At 37.8% G+C, this 20,488-nt stretch overlaps 1 protein-coding gene across 19 annotated transcripts in view; it reads left to right on the top strand.

Annotated features, from left to right (window-relative positions):
• CAMK2D (calcium/calmodulin dependent protein kinase II delta) overlaps positions 1-2,469 on the top strand; it is a 313,697-nt gene extending 311,228 nt beyond the window's left edge. For all 19 annotated transcript variants that reach the window (XM_060654320.3, XM_060654319.3, XM_060654322.3 and 16 more), the window contains one exon: positions 492-2,469. Coding sequence is in view for 1 of the 19 variants with exons in the window: in XM_060654324.3 (XP_060510307.1) it covers positions 492-495 (4 nt within the window). In the remaining 18 variants the exon portion in view is untranslated. The remainder of the gene's footprint in view (positions 1-491) is intronic.
• The last annotated feature ends 18,019 nt before the right edge of the window (positions 2,470-20,488 follow it).

The raw sequence follows: 20,488 nt of genomic DNA, 5'->3' as shown, positions 1-20,488 counted from the left end.
TAGTGCTCCCAGCAGTTGGATTAAAAAAAAAAAAAAAAACCTCCAATTAAATCATTATGTTTCATCTACTTTTGAGGCTATATTCCTTGTTAAATTGACTTCTAGGTTTAACTTTCCAAGGAGCCTAAGAATGATGACAAAAGCTAAGGATGAACTCAAAATTCATTTTAACAAAACGTGAATGCTTACAATGCATATTTATATTCAATAATGTGATTGAAGCCTGGGTTCCTGTTTCTGTTTTCAGCTTAGCTCTGTGTGGACAAAGTTGACAGAAAATTAATGCTGTTGTTATCTATTTTAATTTTGTTTCTGCTTAACATCGTGTATTTCATCTTTTGCAAGCAAAGATCTCATACATTGTATTTTCAATTAATTTAGCTAAGGTATAAAATTGTACCCTAGTCACATCTTTGGCAAAACAATTTGGCAATATTTTGTAAAACGGTGTAACTTATTTCTTCCCTCCCCCCTCCCCCACTTTCTTTCAGCTAAATGTCAACAGTGCCACTTCTGCATTCTCTTGTTCTCAAGGCACCTGGATGGGAACCCTGGGCCGTCCTCTCCTCCTCTTCATGCATGTTTCTGAGTGCATGAAGTTGTGAAGGTCCTACATGTAATGCATATGTGATACATCATCTTGTCATATATTCCTTCCCACACATTGTTTACACTTCAACTAGGAGGATGTTCCATGCAAACTTAAATTACTGTTGGCAAACAATAGAGGGAGGTCAAAAGAAATTCCACAATGTTCCAAATACAACCTATTCGTCAAGTTTCTGTTTATGCCAAGATTTAACAGACTTCAAAATTATTGTTCTCTGAATGACAGTTTGTAAGAGAAACGTAAATTTTTAAAACTCTTTGCTGTTAATCAGTTTTGGCTTGTTTGTTTAACAAAAAGAAAAAAAAAAGAAAAAAAAACAAACAGAAAAAAAAAAAAAAAACACTTTCAGTTTCCTAGTGTGATCCTGGGATCCTGGTTGAAAGCTTTGTTGCTCTTTAACAATTAAAGTAGGTTGATATGTGAGCAAAATCATTCAAGAATGTGGAAGCGAGATAAAGTCATGCTGTTTTTGCTCAAATCGTAAACTGGAAAAATTCACATAATTTACGAGTGATCACTTTAGGATATACTCACAGTTGTGAATTTGTTGTATTTCCTGTTCCTTTCTCACCTATGTGCTCTGTTTTCTCCATTTGATCTCACTTTTTGCTGTTTGCTTCCTTTTTCTCCATCCTCTTCTGTCTTTTCTCACACACTACTAGACAGAAAGGAAAGTGAAATTTGCATAATGGCGGTAACTAAACTAGCACTCCTATCATCTTTAGGACCCTGAAAACGTTGTCAAGATTTTAAACATTCTTAATTCTGCTTAGAATCCCTGTGTCCAAACTACAGCCTATGTTGGTGGTATTAGAATTATTTAAACTTAGGTAAAAGCAGGGAGTTCCTAGTTTACCTGAGAGGTGTCTTACTAATTAGGGGACTTGCAAGGACAATACCAAGTTGTAGTGGATCAGGGTTTTGTGCAAAGGCACTTAGTTCTGCCTTGTGGACTGGGCCCCTCCTGCTTCACCACTGGCTAGTTTTCTAAAGTCAGAGAGGTCTGCAAGTGATTTCCATTCTCCTAAGTGTTTAGAACTTGATCTTTGTGGCGTGTGCTTTCTTAGCTTCTCTCTTGTGTCGGTGACATTATCTTCCTGTGAGGAGTTAGGATTTTCCAGTTTAAAAAGAAAAGGGAAATGCCTGGATTTTCTTTGTGCTTCTCATTTCTCCTTTGTTTTCTCAACTCCTGTGAGGCAGTTTCTCTTCCCTGAAATGCTTTCTAGTGCATGGTATCTTCATCAGCATTATTTTAACAATAGTAATTCACAATCTTCAGAAGCCTATTTTTAAAGCAGAAGCAAAAAACTAAACAAAAAACAACCCTCCCTCTTTCTCTCATTTCACCTTTCTGTGTTGATTACTAATCACTTTAGATATTGTTGCTAGTGGATGTATGGTAGATGGATTGAAGCTTTTCTGATAATTACACGATTTAAAAATATATATTTAAAATAAATATATACAGTAAATGTATTGAGCCATGTTAACCTGCCAATGAGATCTGTGAAAAGTAATGGCCTCGTTTTTCCCTTTTTGATTTCTTCTACCTTTTTGTGAAGCGGCTATACGTGGCATACATGTATTTTAAAAATAATAGGTATAGTGTTTTTTTTTTTACACTTCTAACTTAGCATGTGGTGTTGAAGTATTACCATAGATCAAGTTTGTCTTCCGCACTAAGATGTGAGGAAATTGTGATTTGTTCTCTCCACCACAACTGAATTACACATTTATTATCTTCTATCATTTTGAAACACTGCAGTTTACCATGGGACACTGTATATATTTCTTGCCATAATGGTAAATGACTGATTGATATATTTAAGAGTTAATAAATTTGTGATTTCTGCTGACAATGTTTCCATCTTTATTTCTTAAGAAGAGGTACTGTATTGATGCATCCACGATGCTGGCCAGTGCCAGCGGCCGTGTGTCCTACCGTGGTCTCATTAATTCATAACAATTTACCTTTGATGCAAAGATGAAATTATTGAACTGTGCTTCCTTTTAACAATGCACTTGGTAATAATGGCAAGTTAATTTAGTATATATGTCCAAAGTAAGTCTCTCCTAGGAAAATTTTTCTGAGAACAAAGTAGTTAAAAACAAGAATCCTGAAATTGCTGTGTCCTCCCTTCCATCCTTCACTTGGCTGCTAGGATGTTCCTTTTTTAAGCCAACTCTAACTGTATACCATTTCAATGTCGCTTCCAGTCTACCGTAAGCACCTCATCTCCTGCTTACATGTATGCGAGTATACCACCTTTCAATTGACCGCAAACATCACACATCTATTTATGCTGTATTTCACCTAGAACATTCTTCCCCCATTTCTTCAACCTAATTCTTACTCATTCCTAAACATTCAGTTTAGAGTATCACCCACCTGATTGAACTTTCCTCGACCACACTCTAAGCTTGCTCGTTCTCTCAATACCAGCTGTAGTTTGGGTCTGCCTCCCGCCAGCCACATGGTTTCGAAGATACATCTTTGTGTCTTCACTGTGGAGCATAATATCTCTATAGGCAAGAGCTGTATATTCATTTTTTTATCTCTAAACTCAAAGAGGGCCAACAAGGGAGAAGCCATTAATAGTTTCAAACTGTGGCCAAATTGTAAATGGGAACCTCAAGATGCAGTGAACCAGACAATCTTGGGTATAATGCTTACCTCTGTCACTATTGTCTTTGATACTCTGAGCATGTTAACTCTTCCCTCTGAGCTTATATTTGTAAAATGAGGACAATCATGCCAATCTAATAGGGGTATTTTGAGGACTAGAGATGATGAGTACGAAGTACCAGAGTAATAATTAAATGGTAGCAGCTATAACTATTACAGTTGCTGATATTAATACATTGTCCCCATTCCTTACTTAGGGGAGTATAACACTCTTATTTTATGGGCTGCTGTCTTAATGCTGGTTTACGAATATTGCTAAGGATATATTCATATCGAATCTCAGCAGGAAGATGAGAGATACTGAATAAGGTAGTCATCTAGCCAAAAGCAGGGAAAATGAAGCAAATCAGTTTATTCTAGGAAAACTCTCAAGGAATCTTAATCTTAAGTAACTGAGAGTCTGAATCCTTGTAAAAATAATCATATATAAGGTAGGGGTAAACGTAGATGGCACGACATTTGATTTCATTAAATAAAATTCTACTGATATCTAGAATTCCTTCACTGTTTTCATGGAATCTTTTGTCAGATTTTAAGAAGTGAGAATATATAAAAAGATTATAATAAACATCAGTATACTAGACCATGTATCCATGATGTGAGCAATAAGCAGGGATAAGCCACCTTGGCTGAGACAGCGGCGTGAAGCATTCAGAGTATTCCTACTTTGCCCAAACAAAACCAATTCTCAGAAGTAGGCCGAAATGTTCTCCCGTAGACTCCAGTAGGAAACATCGATGAAATTCAGTCTTACCCCGGAAGGATTTATAGTTTTAGAGGCTTTTACTACTTTACAAGTCAAACTCTTCCGGTTTGCCCATAAAAAAGGTTTTTAGTTTTTTTTTTTTAATTTTTTTTTTTTTTAATGTTTATTTATTTTTGAGAGAGACAGAGACAGAATGTGAGTGGGTTAGGGGCAGAGAGAGAGGGAGACACAGAAACAGAAGCAGGCTCCAGGCTCTGAGCTGTCAGCACAGAGCCCGACGCGGGGCTCGAACTCACCAGCTGTGAAATCATGACCTGAGCCGAAGTCAGACGCTCAACCGACTGAGCCACCCAGGCGCCCCGGTTTTTAGCTTTTTGAGGAAAAAAAAAATGTTGCCAACATTTTAAAATCGGAGGTTTCATCAAAGTCATGATTTCTGGGTTAATTTGAAAACTTGTAAGATTTTGCATCCTGTGTTCACTTGTGGTGACAGAAAAGCCGAAGCCTCTTTTAGAGGAGACCAAGCGCTTGGCCTGTCCCCGCCCACAAATGCTCCACTCCTATCTGCTGCCAGCTCCTGCAGACACTGGAGTTTTAACCCCTTTTTAAAGTCAGCACTTGTACTGACACCTCAGGCTTCAGCAAGCAGGCATGGGTTGCCTGCTGGGTTTACAGAGGGGGTGCTCCTCGTATCCCTGAACCATACTCCTTAGGCAGCTGTCTTCCTAGTAGGTCTCTCCAGCTAAAGTACCCAGAATTATTTAGACTTCATTTTAAGCAAGAAAATGGAGATCCACAAAAATAAACCCAAAGCACAAATTTTTTTCTGAGGTACTATTTGAGATGTTAAAGGAAGAACGTGGGCTCTTTTCATGTAAAATGTAAAATAATTTACCCCATTCTCAAAGTCTTGAATGGCCAAGAACTGTCAGGTAATGTTTATTGCCAGGGTTATATAGGCAGCACAGGATAGGTGTGAACTATTTATATAAATCCTAGCAATGTTCTATCTATAACTAGATATTCAGAAACTGCTTTGGGATGCAGGGGTGGCAATTTACCCTAAGGCCAAAGGGCCTGACTCAGCCACTAACACATAATGTAGCCTGAATTTACAAACTCCCTTGCTCCTTCCTCCATTCTCACTCACCTGGAAACCCACAACCAGTTAACATCCATCGGTCTGTGTGAGCCATGCTCATGCTCTGGCTGCTGAATGTGACTGAAGGAAAGTATCCAACACTGCTGACAAGTCCTGCTCTACAATCATGGCCATTCACACCCCTCACAGATCCTCGTGGCTGCCCAGGAATTGTATTTCCCTACCTAGTCCATTTTCTCCCACTCTTCCACGAGTGAGGTCAGACTTTCCTTACCATCTTCCACTTCCAACTCTTCCTTCCCCATCGTCACTCAGTGGAGGACCCCGCTTCCATTTCACCGCAAGAAATGAAGCTGTCTCAGCAGCTCTTTCTGCACACCCTGCCTTGTCTCCAGTGGTGAGAATAAAGAGTTTAGGCACCTGCCAAACACCCATCCCCCCCACACACACCTATTCATAGATGTCTCTCTAGCAACTCTCCCCACTTCATCATTATAAAGCCTTTCCTCCCTGCTAGCTGTCCCCACCGATGCCTACTTCTTCCCTTAGTAGACAGACTCCATGAAAGGGCTGTCCCAACTTGCCATTTGCACTTTCTCCCTCCCATTCCTCCTGAACCCACTCCAGTTGCCTTTATTGCCTCACAAGTTTTTCCCAGTCTTCTGTGGCCACCCTATTAATTCCAGGGATCCACTCTCAGTTCTCCTTTTACTTGATCTGTCAAGTTGTCTACCCTCTCCATCTTGAAATATATTTCTCTTGTCTTTTGGACAATACACTTGGCTGATTTTCTTCCTATCATCCTAGATGCCCCTATCCAATCTCTAACTGCTGTCTTTTCATCAACTTGACTTTTAATTTTGGAATTTTTTTTTTTAGGTCTTCACATACTCCCAGGATAATTAACATGCGATTTCAATGGCTTTAGATTATATTGATTCTCAAGTATATATGTCCAGCCTGGATAACTGCCCTAAACTCTAAACATCGAGATCCAGCCACCTATTTGAAATCTACAGTGTAGATCCAACAGGCATCTCAAAGTAAAACGTCCAAAACTGAGCTCTTGAGAGTATACCAAAACCTGCTTCCCTCAGTACTTTCCAGATTTCAAGTAATTGCCAACACAATTCTTCCTTTGATCAGGCCAGACATCCTGGTGTCTTTTCTAATTCTTTTCTATTTGAAATTCTTTCACTTTTACCTCCCAAATAGAACCAGAGTGTGACCTCTTCTCACAATGCCTTCTGCCACGTCTCTGGGCCAAATCACCATCATATTCTCTATAGTACCAGACTATCCCCCTCACTGGTCTCTCAGCTTCTATTCTTTTCTCTCTTCTCCTTACTCTTAATGCATCAGCTAGGATGAGCTTGTTATAAGCCAAAACATGTCACTTCTATGAACAAAACCATCCAATAATTTCCCTTATCACTCAGAGTAAAAATCCAAGTCCTTAGAGTGGCCTTTGTGGTTAAACTAGGTATGGATTTTCCCTTACCCTTCCCACTCACTCTTCTATAAACATGCTAGAAATGTCCCCAACTCAGGGTTTTTGAATTTGCTGTTTACTGTGCCTGGAATACTCAGAGATCCAAGTGGCTATCTTCTTTGCTTTCTTATTTATTTCTTTATATAATTAAGTCACATTCTTAGTAAAACTTTCCCAGATCATCTCATCCAAGACTTAAAACTTCAGTCCCCTACTGGACACTATGTATTCTTCTTCCTGGATTTTTTTTTCCTTAGCACTTATTATTTAACACATTGTTTTCTTCATTTTATTTATAATCCTCTTCTCCAGTAAAATATACACATGGGCAGGGATTTTTATCTCATATTCATTGATACACCTCTTAGAAAAGTGTCCAGAACAGTGTCTAAAACCTATAAGCTGCTTAGTAAATACATGTAGTTGAACAAAAAAAAATTAATGAACTGCCCTCTTCTTTTACAGTTAGAAAAGCCGAAGCTCCCAGCCCATTTAAAAGTTGGCTCAGTGAAATCCTAGAGGTTATAAATTGCCTACATAATTACTTGGGGGAAAAAAACTGGAATGTTTAGCATCTGTGCACAAATTTGGAAATTTTTAGGCACAAAGAACAGAAAACTTAATTTCAAACATCTTAAATAATAAGAAAATACATTATTTTACAGAAAAAAAAAAAGATAGATGAGTGAGATCCAGTGTTGTTAGCTCCAGTGATCAACAACATAAAAAAAGAACTAGGTTCTACCCATTTTTTTTATCTTGCCCTTTCTAGAGCATAAACTTTGTACTCCAGGTGAAGAGACCTAATGGTCCCAAAATGCAGGACTTGGTTCCTAGTGTCACATCCAGACAGGAGAACATCCAATGGAAGGAATCATACCCTCTCTCTTCCATTCCCCACCTCCCCCAGCAAAGACACATTTCCTAGTAGCCCAGTTGGTCCAGAACTGGCCCAACTACCATATCCTATTCAGTTTAGCCTGATTTAAGGACTAAAACTGGAGCTATGAGTGGGCCACCTTTCTTTATGGGTGGTCACGGAAGGATGGATATCTGGACAGAGACCAGTTTGCGTTGCCCCCTTTTTTTTTTAACAAAAGATTTTGGGAACCAACATTGTCCAGTATAGTAAGTATAAATTTGTTTTTATTGTCCCTTATAAAGCTGCTATTTTGTGCATGTCCTGAGAGGGATGGAAATATATGAGAGAATAAAGCATAGTCTCCAAACTCTACATCTCACCCACTGGTACATTTACTTGTGTTGTGTGTTCCTGATTTGCCCAGTCAGTTCAGTGCTGGAGAGTGCTTTCAGCACATAAGTCTTGGGGACTAGGAAAGTTTAATCATTTCACTCCAATTGAATTTCTTCCAGGAACTCTGGTCCCAAGCAGGGCCCATTAAACCACAATTACATCCTGCCTCTTCCAGATACACTCCTTGCCCTGCCTGAAATTCAATAATTTAAAAAAAAAAAAAAAACAAAGTGAAAATAAGATAAAAAGAGAGAGGGAGGCAAACCATAAGAGACTTTTAAATACAGAGAACAAGCAGGGTGTTTGGTTGGGGGGATGGGCTAAATAGGTGATGAACATTAAGGAGGGCACTTGCTGGGAGGAGCACTGGGTGTTTTATGTAAGTGATGAATCACTTGGGTTTAAATAGAATTTTATTTATTTATTGCATTTTTATTTTACTTTTGAGAGACAGACAGTATGTGAGTGGGGAAGGGCTAGAGAGAGAGGGAGACAGAATCTGAAGTAGGCTCCAGGCTCTGAGCTGTCAGCGCAGAGCCTGACGTGGGGCTTGAACTCACAGACTGCGAGATCATGACCTGAGCCGAAGGGACGCCCAACCGACAGAGCCACCCAGGCACCCCGAAATAGAATTTTAAAAATTAAAAAAAAAAAAAGTGAAGACTACTTGGTGCCCAAAACCACATTTACTGGTTAATCTTCTTCAGTTCTGCTTTTCTTTTCTTATTACTTTAAATAAAGTTAGGAAAATGGGGGAGACTGTTACAATTAAGTAAACATCAACGATCTTATTCACCATCCACCCACTTGATACTGCCTGGCAAAGTGAACAAAAGAACAAGCAATTCGTCTATATAACCTATTCCCTCATGGTCTGAAGCAACAATTTGCTGCTGTGTGGGAGGAAGTGTTTAGCTAACTGATTTGTGATTAAGTGGTTTTATGTGTACAAGGCTCCTTTTTGTATTATTGTTACAAATATAGGTGACTCAGAGACATCTACTGAAGATGAGGCTGGTTAATCACCAGTCTTTTTTAAGAAAAGTCTTAACTCTCAGAATTAAACTTCCTCTCATATTTGCTTTTTTAATATTTTCATGATAGCCCTTTCACCCCAAGCAAAAGAACTCGATTCTCTATTGTTTAAACTGTGAGGAAGGAACTTCTTCTAGGGCATGGCTAAGAGGATGACATTTTGTTGTTGTTGTTGTTGTTGTTTTTAATTTTAGTGAAAGAGAAAGTGCACGAGCATGGGAGAGGGGCATAGGGAGAGAGAGATAGTGAGAGAGAGAGCACTTTAAGCAGGCTCCATGTTCAGCGTGGAGCCCAACACAGGGCTCTATCCCATGACTCTGGGACCATGACCTGGGCCAAAATCAAGTGTCGGATGCTTAATTGACTGAGCCACCCAGGAACCGCTAAGAAGATGACTTTAAAGTAACAAATGAGTTCACACACATGCATTCCCCTCTTTCAGTTCATTAAAAAAAAAAAAAAAAAAAAAATAGCCTGGAGCTGATTTAGATTCTGTGTCTCCTTCTCTCTCTGCCCCTTCCCCGCTCACACTCTGTCTCTCTCTCTCTCTTTAAAATAAATAATAAAACATTAAAAAAAAAGAAAGAAAGAAATGGTGAATGGGAAAGAAAATAAAACAAAAATTCCCTTGTAGGCAGGAAACCAGAGCAGAGGGAAGCATCCACTAAGTGCTTCCTACGTTAGAGGAATGGTGATAAAAATCTTCCCAGAAAGAGACAGCCCCTTGCCAGGAGATTGCAGTTGTGGGCTTCTTGCTCATTCTTAACCTGGCTCCACTGCCCTCTGATTCATGCTTAGGCCACAAAACTCCTTCTTAAAACTTACCCAAGTAAACACATCCTGCTTTCGGGAGAAGTCACAGAAAGAGGTCTCTCACCACCAATTCATTACTCCTCCCGCAATAGCCTTTCCCAGGGTTTGAAGACACAGTGGCTAGAGAAGCATCCGGGCCTTGTATTGTGTTATGTGATTTCTACGCTGATGATGTAATGCCACAAGACAGGAAGGAAGGAATGAGAGAAAGGGAATTTTGAAGCTGTAGATTCTCAGCAGCACAAAACCTCAAGTTTTTCTTTTGGGTTAAACTCATCTCTGTGCTCCACTCGTTTTTTCTTTGTTTTGTTTTGTTTTTTAATATATCTGTTAAAGGCATGAATACACACACCCTCCTAAGATCAAGTATTAATTCTTCCAGGACATAGGAACAAAATGCTTTGCCAGCCACCTCATGATCAATGTCCCTTCTCATTCTTAGCATGTTTGATTTCGTTCCTACTTCTCCTTCAAGTTAACTAGAAAAATCACAGAACTTTATTGCCCTTAATTATTATTTTACAAGAGAGGTTTTGAAATGCTAAGGATCTTTTGTTCTTATCATTCTTCATCTGCAGAAAGGAAAAAGGGATGTTTGGTTCTCCAATTATGTACATATAACAAAGAGATCATACTATATATTCTTATATAACTTGCTTTTTTCACTTATTAGCATATAATAACAAATTTCATTTCAAAACAATGCCCCCATACCATTACTTTTAGTGGCCTCGTACTAATCTATTTATCTAAATGATATGTCATTTATTTAATCAATTACCTGTTGTTTAACATGATTATTTCTTATTTTTATGATATGAACAATAAGCATTGAGCATATTTATAGCTAATTTTTTTTTGCTACTTGATTATTTTATTAGGGAAACTACCAGAGGAGAAAATATTGAGTAATCCATTCCATTTTAGCCTCAGAAAAACAGTGATAGAGCAGATTTATAGGGCAGAAATGATCAGAGATTAAATCACATATCCAAGCTCGCTCAGTGGCAAACACTACTAGGTTTCCTCATTGCATGTCCACTGTATTCTCCACTGTCCAATCATCCACAGCTCCTTAAGCTACCAGTTAGACCCTGGTCACCACATTGGAAGGACAAGATACCACATAGGAGGGAAGTTTCAGAACACTGTTGTTATTCATTGCTTTAGTTTTCAAATGCTGTTCTCAGCCTGTTCTTTCCACTTGATTACATTCTTTTTTTTTTAATGTTTATTTTTGAGAGAGAGACACACACACACACAGAGTATGAGTAGGGGAGGGTCAGAGAGAGAGGGAGACACATAATCCAAAGCAGGCTCCAGGCTCTGAGCTGTCAGCACAGTGCTGGACATGAGGCTCAAACTCACGAACAGTGAGATCAGACCTAGGCCGAAATCTGACGCTTAACCAACTGAGCCACCCAGGCGCCCCTTGATTACATTCTTCTCCAGATCTTTCTGTACATGGGCCTTGCTGCTTAGTGTCTTTTTGTTTTGTTCTGTTTTCACCTCATCTTGGCTTCAAAATTGACATTTTCCTCGATATAATTTAGGTTGCTCTTAATTATGTTTGGGATGCCACATTCCCTAGACAAGCCTTGTGAGTTCTGATGGAATTAATCTGGATTATCAATTTGGGCACTACAGACTGGGGAGAAATGATTATGAGAACTCAAAAGAATCCAAGATCCACTATAATATCCTCTTGTAATTTTTGTTCTATTGGTTGTATTAGGGTTCTCTGCCTATATAAAAAGAGACTTATTATATGGATTTGGTTCACATTACTACAGAGGCTGACAATTCCCTAGATCAGCGGTCAGTGAGCTGGAGACCCAGAAGAGCCAACTGCATGGTTCTAATCTGAAATCCAGCAAGCTTAAGACCCAAGAAGAGCCAATGTTTCAATTCAAGTCCAAAAGTAAGAAAAGACCAACTGAAGTCCCTGCTCAAAAGTAGTCAGGCAGGAAGCGTTTCCTCTTACTAGTGGGTCAGCCTTTTTGTTCTACTCTGTCAACTGATTGGATAAGGCCCACACACATTAGGGAGGACAATTTGCTTTACTCATTCTACCAAGTCAAATCTTAATCTTATCCAGAAAATTCTCACAGACACAGCCAGAATAATGTTGATCAAATATCTAGGCACCCCTTGGCCCAGTCAAGTTGACACAGAAAATTAACCATTACACCAATATTAGCAGTAATATAAGAAAGAAAAAAAAATCTCTCATTTTTAAGAACATGGAAATGGACAGTTTGTAGATGGCATCCAATCTAATGGCGAATCTTATTAAGAGTAAGAAATCCCAAAGAATAGTTATTGCCAATTTTAAAACTGGAATGAAAAAGGATGAATTTATAAAGTCCAGAACAAGATTTCTTCAACAATTTAGTCTCAGGACACTTCATACTTTTAAAAATAATTGACATCCTCATGGAGGATTTACTATATGATGAATTAAAACCAAGTAGGTTTTAATACATATTTACATTTAATACATATTTACATTTAATACATATTTAATACATATTACATGATAATATGCAAGTACACCATCCATTAACTCTTAGCACAATGATGTCACCACACATCACACAGCTTCTAGAAAACTCCAGGGTGCAATCTTTAGAGAAAAATAAAAGTAGTAGTTAAGACTTTAGTATTATTATGAAAGTAGTTTTGACCATGTAGTAATGTTCCTGAAGGCCTAACCAATAAACCATTTGGAACCTACTCTCCCTCAATACATTTATGGTGATGGTTATAAATAGAGATATTTAATAATTAATTAAACGTAGGATGAGAACAAAGTACCAGTTATCACTGATCAGTAAGATAAGCTGAGAAATAGATTTGGACAGAAACAGAGAGCAAAAGAGCAGCCAAACATAGTAATTAACTGTATTGAGTATGACATTTGGAGAATGGAGGAGGAAGGCAGAAGCAGCCAAGCAATCAAATTACTCTAGATATGCCAAGATGGAGTACGAGGAACAGATTTACCCTCCTGCTGAAACATTTATAAAACAGATGAAATACATGAAAAAGGTTTTCAGGCACTGGATATTAAGTGTCACAGGACAGTGATCTCTGAGAGACAGGAAGAAACAAGGTGAGCCCTAAAATGATTACTCCAGTTTCCTGCCTGAAGAGCATTTCCAGCCTATAGCACAAGGGGGTCCGAGCATTGCTCAGTAGTCTCCTTAAGTTGAGCAGATGGGAAGTAGGAGATGAGGAGGTCAAGGCAAATAGAATTTTCAAGACAAAGTTTCAGAAAGAGGAGAACTGCTATGGAGATTTGCAGAGGGTCCTCCTGAGTCTTCAGCTGAGAAGGCTGGGGGAAAAACACCTAAAGGCTAATCTCTAGGGCTCCCACAGGGCTGGGAACAGTTTGTGCTGTCACTAGTGCTTTCATTAGTCAGAGTAGAAAATCCTTCACAGGGCAGTAGGCAGTGTACTCAAAAGTGTATTTACTCCTATGGTGGGGGAAAAAATTAGCCCTAAAGCCTTTCCTGATCCCACCTAATGGATCTTGAAAATAAACTTCAAAAAGGATCAAACTGTTTCCAAGTAACTTAACTGACCCTGAGGAAAAAAAAAAAAAGAATAATTTACAGGAATACAAAATACCTAGCAATAAGTAAGGTCAAATTCACTATGTCTGCATACAATAAAAGTCACCAGGGGGTCACCTGGGTGTCTCAGTCAGTTAATCGGCCAAATTCAGCTCAGGTCATGATCTCATGGTTTATGAGTTCAAGCTCCTAATTGGTCTCTGTGCTGACAGCTCAGAGCCTGGAGCCTGTTTTGGATTCTGTGTCTCCCTCTCACTCTGTCTGCCACTCCCCCGCTCACATTCTGTCTCTGTCCCCAAAATAAGGAAACATTAAAAAAAAAGTCACCAGGTATACAAAGAAGCAGAAAAAACATGAACCATCAGGAGAAAAATTAATGAAAGAATCAGATCCAGAAATAATGTAAATGGTAACATTAGCAGACAAGGCATCAAAATTTATTATATCTTATGTGTTTAAGATAAAAAACAATTGAATGTGTTAAGGAGAGAAATTCAAATATATTTAGAAAAAGTTTTTAAAAACTTCAAGATACAGAAACTATAATATCTGAGATTAAAGTAGACTAGATGGAATTATTAGCACATTCTTACAAAAGAAACTGTGAAGTTAAAGACATAGCAATTGAAATTAGGCAAAATGAAGCAAGGAGAGAAAAACTCAAAAAGCAGGAACAGTGTATCAGTGTGCTGTGAGCAGCTTCAAGCAGCCTAATATATGCAAAATTGAAATCTTTATAAAAGGAGGGAAATAGGAGGAAATGAAAAAAACATTTTAAGAAGGTATTGCCGGCATTCCCAAATTTGATGAAAAATATAACCATAATTTGATTATGACATATGTTGGTGTATTTTCTCTGCTTCTTGAACTTGGGGTTTAGGAGCTTCTGCAACTGTGACACGTTAGTGAAAGAGGACAATTGTAGGAGCAATGTCGTTGAGAGGAGATGAGATCCAGTGCCTCAGAGGATGGGTTGCCTTAGATGGGAGCACTGGTAGATCTTTCAATATGGAGAATAGTAATTCACCCCAGACAAGACTGTAAGTTATTGGAGGGGCCATATGAAATTCTCTTCTCTCTGATGTTGTTTCATATTACATAGGAAGCAAAATCCTTAGTTTACTGTGAAGACGGAAAAGAGGATATTAGGCTTTTGAGGAGCAAAGAGAAGGTAGGAAATATTGTTGGGGGTGGGAGGAGGACAAGAGTGAACAGGCTAGAGAAATGTAGTTGGAGTAGCAGGAAGTTCTAAGAACCCACTCGGGTTTGTGGTTGCAAATGTAAGTCAGCAAAGTGCAAGATGTTTCTCCTCTCGTGTTCATCTGCTTGGGTGCTGGTATTGAGCAAATTAGTAGTTGGAAATAGTCAGGAAGGCAAATATCCAAGACCAGATAATGTTCTTAAATTCCCCATGCCGTCCCTTGCAAAACTGACCTGTTCTTCCACATCCATTGGCCACTGTTCCCTTACCGCTCAGTCTATAGGTGTGTGTGTTTAGTCCCCATGCTGGACTCTGAGCTTCTTGAAAACTCAGAGCTGTTATTTATTTCTGGAGCCCCAGTACCTATGTTAAAATGTACATATGTATTTCTGGAGCCCATACATATGTTAAAATTTGAAGCACTGATAGAAGTTTGCGAGCAGAACTAAAAAGGAGATTCAGATAGGTGGAACAATATTCACAAAGAAATAAAAGTAAAAATTAATTGTACATTTAGAAACCTACATGTTGTTTAGTGCTGCTGGAGCAAAAAGTAGAAAAGCAGGGAGGGTATCAGGAAATAATACTAGAGAGAATGGTGGCTTAGAATTTTCTCTTGGCAGATTAATCTGTCAGAAGTATCAGCAAAAGATGTGCTATGTCACATATGGTCAGAATAACACAATTTTCTTGTACATAATGAATAGTGAGCTATTGAAGAGTTGTAATGAACATCCCAACAAACAAAAGTCCAGGATCAGATGGTTTCACTGATGCATTTTATCAAATATTTAAAGAATAATTAATACCAATCCTTCTTAAACTCTTAAGAAAAAAAAAGATGTAAGAGGAGTGAATGTTTACAAACTCATTTTACAGGGCCTGCATTACCCTGATATCAAAACCAGAAAGGACATCATAAGACAAGAACATTACAGGCCATTATCCCTGATGAAAGCAGATATTCTCAAAAAAATATTAGCAAGCCAATTTAACAATACATTAAAAGGATCGTATAAGGTAATCAAGTAGGATTTATTCCTGAGGTGTGATAAGCCATACGCCATCACATAAATGTGATATGCCACATTAACAAAATGAAGGACAAAAATCATATGATTGTCTCAATAGATGCAGGGAAAGTATTTGATGAAATTCAAAAAACTATTTATGATTAAAACTCTCAACAAAGTGGGTATAGAAGGAATGTATCTCAAAATAATAAAGCCCGTATATGACAAACCCGTAGATAACATATGTAATGGTGAAAATCTGGAAGTTCTTCCTAAAAGATCAGGAATATGGATGCCCGCTCTTACTACTTGTATTCAACATAGTGCTGGAAGTCCTACACAAAGTAATTAGGCAAGAAAACAAAATAAAAGACATCAAAATTAGAAAGGAAGAAGCAAAAGCTGTCATTACTTACAGATAACATGATATTAAATATAGAAAACCCTAAAGATTCCACCCCCCCAAAAAACTGTTAGAATACATAAATTCAATAAAGTTGTAGGATACAAAATCAATATACAACAAATCTATTATATTTTTATACACTTAGAGTGAACTATCACACAGGTAAATTAATAACACAATATGCTTTATAATTGCATCCAAAAGAATTAATACCTGCGAATAATTGTAACAAAGAGTTGAAAAATCTGTACACTGCAAACTGTAAGTCACTGATGAAAGAATCTAAGGACACAAATAAATGGAAAGATATACCATGCTCATGCGTTGAAAGGATATTGTTAAAATATCCGTAAGCAATTTACAGATTCAATAAAATTCCCATTTTGCTAAGTGGCAATTTTCACAGAAATAAAATAATCCTAAAATTTGTATGAAACTACAGAATACCCCATATAGCCAAAGCAATCTTGACAAAGAAGAACAAAGCTAGAGGCATTATACTCCCTGATAATTAAAACAGTATAATTTCAGCATAAAAACAGACACATAGATCAATATAGCAGAATAGATAACCCAGAAAGAAACCGATGCATATACGGTTTATGCATTGGTCAATTTATGACAAAGAAGCGAAGAATGTACAATGGGGATAAGACAGTCTCTTCAATAAATGGTGTTGAGAAAACTGGATGGTCATATGCAAAAAAATAAAAACTGGACTACTATCTTACACCATATTGCAAAACTTAACTCAAAATTAAAGACTTGAATGTAAGATCTAAAACCATAAAACTCCTGGAAGAAACCATAGGTGGTAAATTCCTTGACATTGGTCTTGGTGATAATTTTTGGATTTGTCATGGAAAGCAAAGGCAGCAAAAGAAAAAAAAACAAGTGAAACTACATCAGACCAAAAGGTTACAGCACAGCAAAGAAAACCATCAAAATGAAAAGGCCACCTACTGAATAGGAGAAAATATTTGCAAACTATATACCCAATAAGGAGTTAACATCCAGTATATAAAGAACTCATATAACTCAATAGCAAAAGAGCAAACCAATTTAAAAATGAGCAGAAAATCTAAATGGACATTTTTCCAAACAAGACATATAAGTAGTCAACAGGTGCCTGAAAAGACAGTCAATGTCACTAATCATCAGGGAAATGCAAATAAAACAATAATGAGATATCACCTCACACCTGCTAGAATGGCTATTATCAAAACATCAAAAATGGAACTACCATATGATATAGCAATTCCACTTTTGGGTATTTAACCAAAGGAAGTGAAACCACTAGCTAGAAAAGATACATGCACTGCCATATTAACTGCAACATTATTAACAATGGCCAATATTTGAAAGCAATATAAGTATTCATCAATAGATGCATGGCTAAAGAAGATGTGGAGATACACAGAGACACACATACACATGAATATTATTTAGCCATAAAAAGGGATGGAAATATTTCCATTTGCAACAGCATGGGTGGACCTTGGAGAGCATTATGCTAAATGAAATAAACAGAGAAATACAAATAACATATGATCTCACATATATGTGAAATCTATAACAACAACAACAACAACAACAACAACAACAAAACAGGTTCATAGATACAGAGAACAGATTTGTAGTTGACAGGCAGGGGGTGGGGTGGACAAATTGAGTAAAGGGGTCAAAAGTACAAAGTTGCAGTTATAAAATAAATAATTATGAGGATGTAATATACAGCGTGGTGCCTATAGTTAATACTGTATTAATACTGCATTGAATATTTAAAAGTTGCTAAGCGAATAAATCTTAAAAGTTCTCATCACAAGAAAAAAAATGCATAACTATGGACCAGATATTAACTATAATTATTGTGGTGATCATTTCTAAATATACAAATATTAAATCATTATGTTGTATACTGGGAACCAATAAATGCTATATGTCAATTATACCTCAATTAAAAAATGTATATTATATATGTTATAGGACACAACAAAGTAGACTGGGAAATTACAAATGCTCATGCTTCTGGGGCACCTGGGTGGCTCAGTTGGTTGAGCATCTGACTTCAGCTCAGATCATGATCTTGTGGCTAGTGAGTTTGAGCCCCATGTCAGGATCTGTGCTGACAGCTCAGAGCCTAGAGCCTGGTTCGGATTCTGTGTCTCCCTCTCTCCCTACCCCTCCCCAGCTCACACTCTGTCTGTCTCTCTCTCAAAAATAAACATTAAAAAAAATTAAACAAACGCAAATGTTCATACTTCCAAATCTGGTATATATTTTCTCCAATTTGTGTAATCTCATTGTATTCTTCATGTGTTAGGTTGCTTTGAGAACTCATTTTTTTTTTAATTTACCAGTTTAGTAATGAAATATACTACTGTTTAGAAAAAAAAGTTACAATAATAATTATTTGGTTAGTTCTGTATTTAAGAAGGTTATTCTAGCAGCAGTGTGGGGCATATACTGAAATATGTCAAGATTAGAGATATGGATTCATAATAAAGCTCTGAAGATGTCCATAGCCTAACCCCTAGAATCTGGGAATATGTCACTTTACATGGCAAAAGGGATTTGCAGACATGAATAAATTAGGGATCTTAAAATGGGAAGATTATTCTGGATTATCTAGGTGGGCCTAGCATAATCACAAAGGTCTTTATAAGGAGGAAAAAGGAAGGAAGATTAGAGAAGGTTACAGAGTAGACATCAGAGACAGAGAGAAGAGAGATTTGAAGATGGTAGACTACACTGCTGACCTTGAAAATGGAAGAAGGGTCTATATACCAAAGAATTCAAGTGGCCTCTAGGAGCTAGAAACGGCAAGGAAGCAGAACCTTTCAGAGAACCTCTATAAGGCACACACCAATTTTAGCCCAGGGAGAGTCCTCTCAGAATTACAAGAAAATAAATATGAGTTGTTTTAAGCCACTAAGTTTGTGGTTATTTGTTACAGCTGTGACAGAAAACTAATACAGGGTTCAACTAGGCATTTAATCCAGCAATCCAGGTGAACGATGGAGACTCCTGAGCCAGTCACAGTGCATGTGGAGAAGAGAGGATGAAGTACTGGATGAATGAAATACTGGATATTTAGTAGAGTTGTGAACATAGAAACTTAGTATTCCAGTATCCAGATCAAAAGGAAATTTTCTCTAAAAAAGAAAATGTGGCAGATGGCTAATTCACCACCACAAATCCTTCTTCTCCTTCCAAAGTACAGTGGTGTTACTGGAAAGTTGTTGCCTGGTGAGGGACTACATTTCTCAATCATCTTGCAGTTATGGCCATGTGATTATTTCTTGCCAATGGAATGTGAACACAAACACTATATCACTTCTATAACCAAACACCTCAAAAACTAGGTGTGCATTCTATCTATACTTTCTCTTTCCTCCATCCTCTGGCTGAATGAGGATTGAGTCTCTGGGTGGCAAAGAGAACAGGAGGGTGCAGAACCACAATATAAAAGGCCCCTAAATCTCTACAGGGGAGGTCACTTGCTGACCCGGAACACCCACATAGGTCTGTGTGATGACCAAGAAATATACTTTTTTGTAAGATACTGATTTTGAGGCTTATCTCTTTCTATCTCAAAAATTGGTGCAACTAGAATGCTGTTTTAACAGAATCCTAAAGTATGTGCCATCATTGAGTGGATGAAAGAATCGTTGTAAGACACAGGAGGGATGGAGAGTCGTGTTATGCAGTGGCAATAGACTTGAAAAGATTTGGCTGGCCAAGCTTGTAGCTCTAAATTATAATGTTGGTTGTGTTAGCTTGATACTGACTGTTCTTAGCAGGACAGAAGAAAAATGAGCTCAGGCAAGAATGGACCAGTTTGTAAGCAAAAAGTAAAGGTGAATAGAGGGAATCCAACTATCTGGGGTTTCTCACAATTGAAAAATCTGCATAATCCTAGAACCCAAACATGAAGAGATAAGACCAAAAAGGATTTTAACATCAGAAGCTTTTTATTTTTTTCAGTTAGAAAAGTCACTCAGTCTTAGATCAAAAATCAGAATAAGGATGTTTCCTTCCCACATAAGCCCATTGTTTTAAGATAGGTATAAAATAGGAACTATTAAGAGAAAGGCATTGGCAAAAAAGTCAAGGAAAAAAGCAGGCCTAAGGATGAGGCCTGGGGTAAAACTCTACTTGTAAGTTCTGGAATGTAACTGCCCAGAAGCGAACAGAACAGGAATCTACCAAGTATTTGAGAGGGGGATTTGTATTGCCAAAGAATCCTGAATCCTGAACAAAAATGCCATTGAATATTAAGCATTATCCTGAAACCACAAAACTTACACAAACAGAAAGTTCAATAGAACCAAAGGATTCTTTGGATTTATTGCCCACTTCGGATATGGCCATTCCGAACGGTGGAATCCCTACTAGAGAGTTAGTTCAATACCTAATCAAGTAACACCACCACCCACCCCCTGACGTGACTGAGGAGTTTCACAATGCCACAAGCTCACATGATTTCAGTGTTGCCAGGGACCAATGATTGCTGTGAGACTCCCATTTTCCCTCTCAATTGTTGAACCTCCAATATCATGGATAGTCTGTTACAACAAAATTAAAATTT

This window comes from Panthera onca, chromosome B1 (assembly GCF_046562875.1).
Source record: "Panthera onca isolate mPanOnc1 chromosome B1, mPanOnc1 haplotype 2, whole genome shotgun sequence".
In the NCBI taxonomy this organism is placed as follows: domain Eukaryota; kingdom Metazoa; phylum Chordata; class Mammalia; order Carnivora; family Felidae; genus Panthera; species Panthera onca.
Note: the sequence above shows the minus strand (reverse complement) of the source record. Positions and strands in the feature narration are given on the sequence as shown.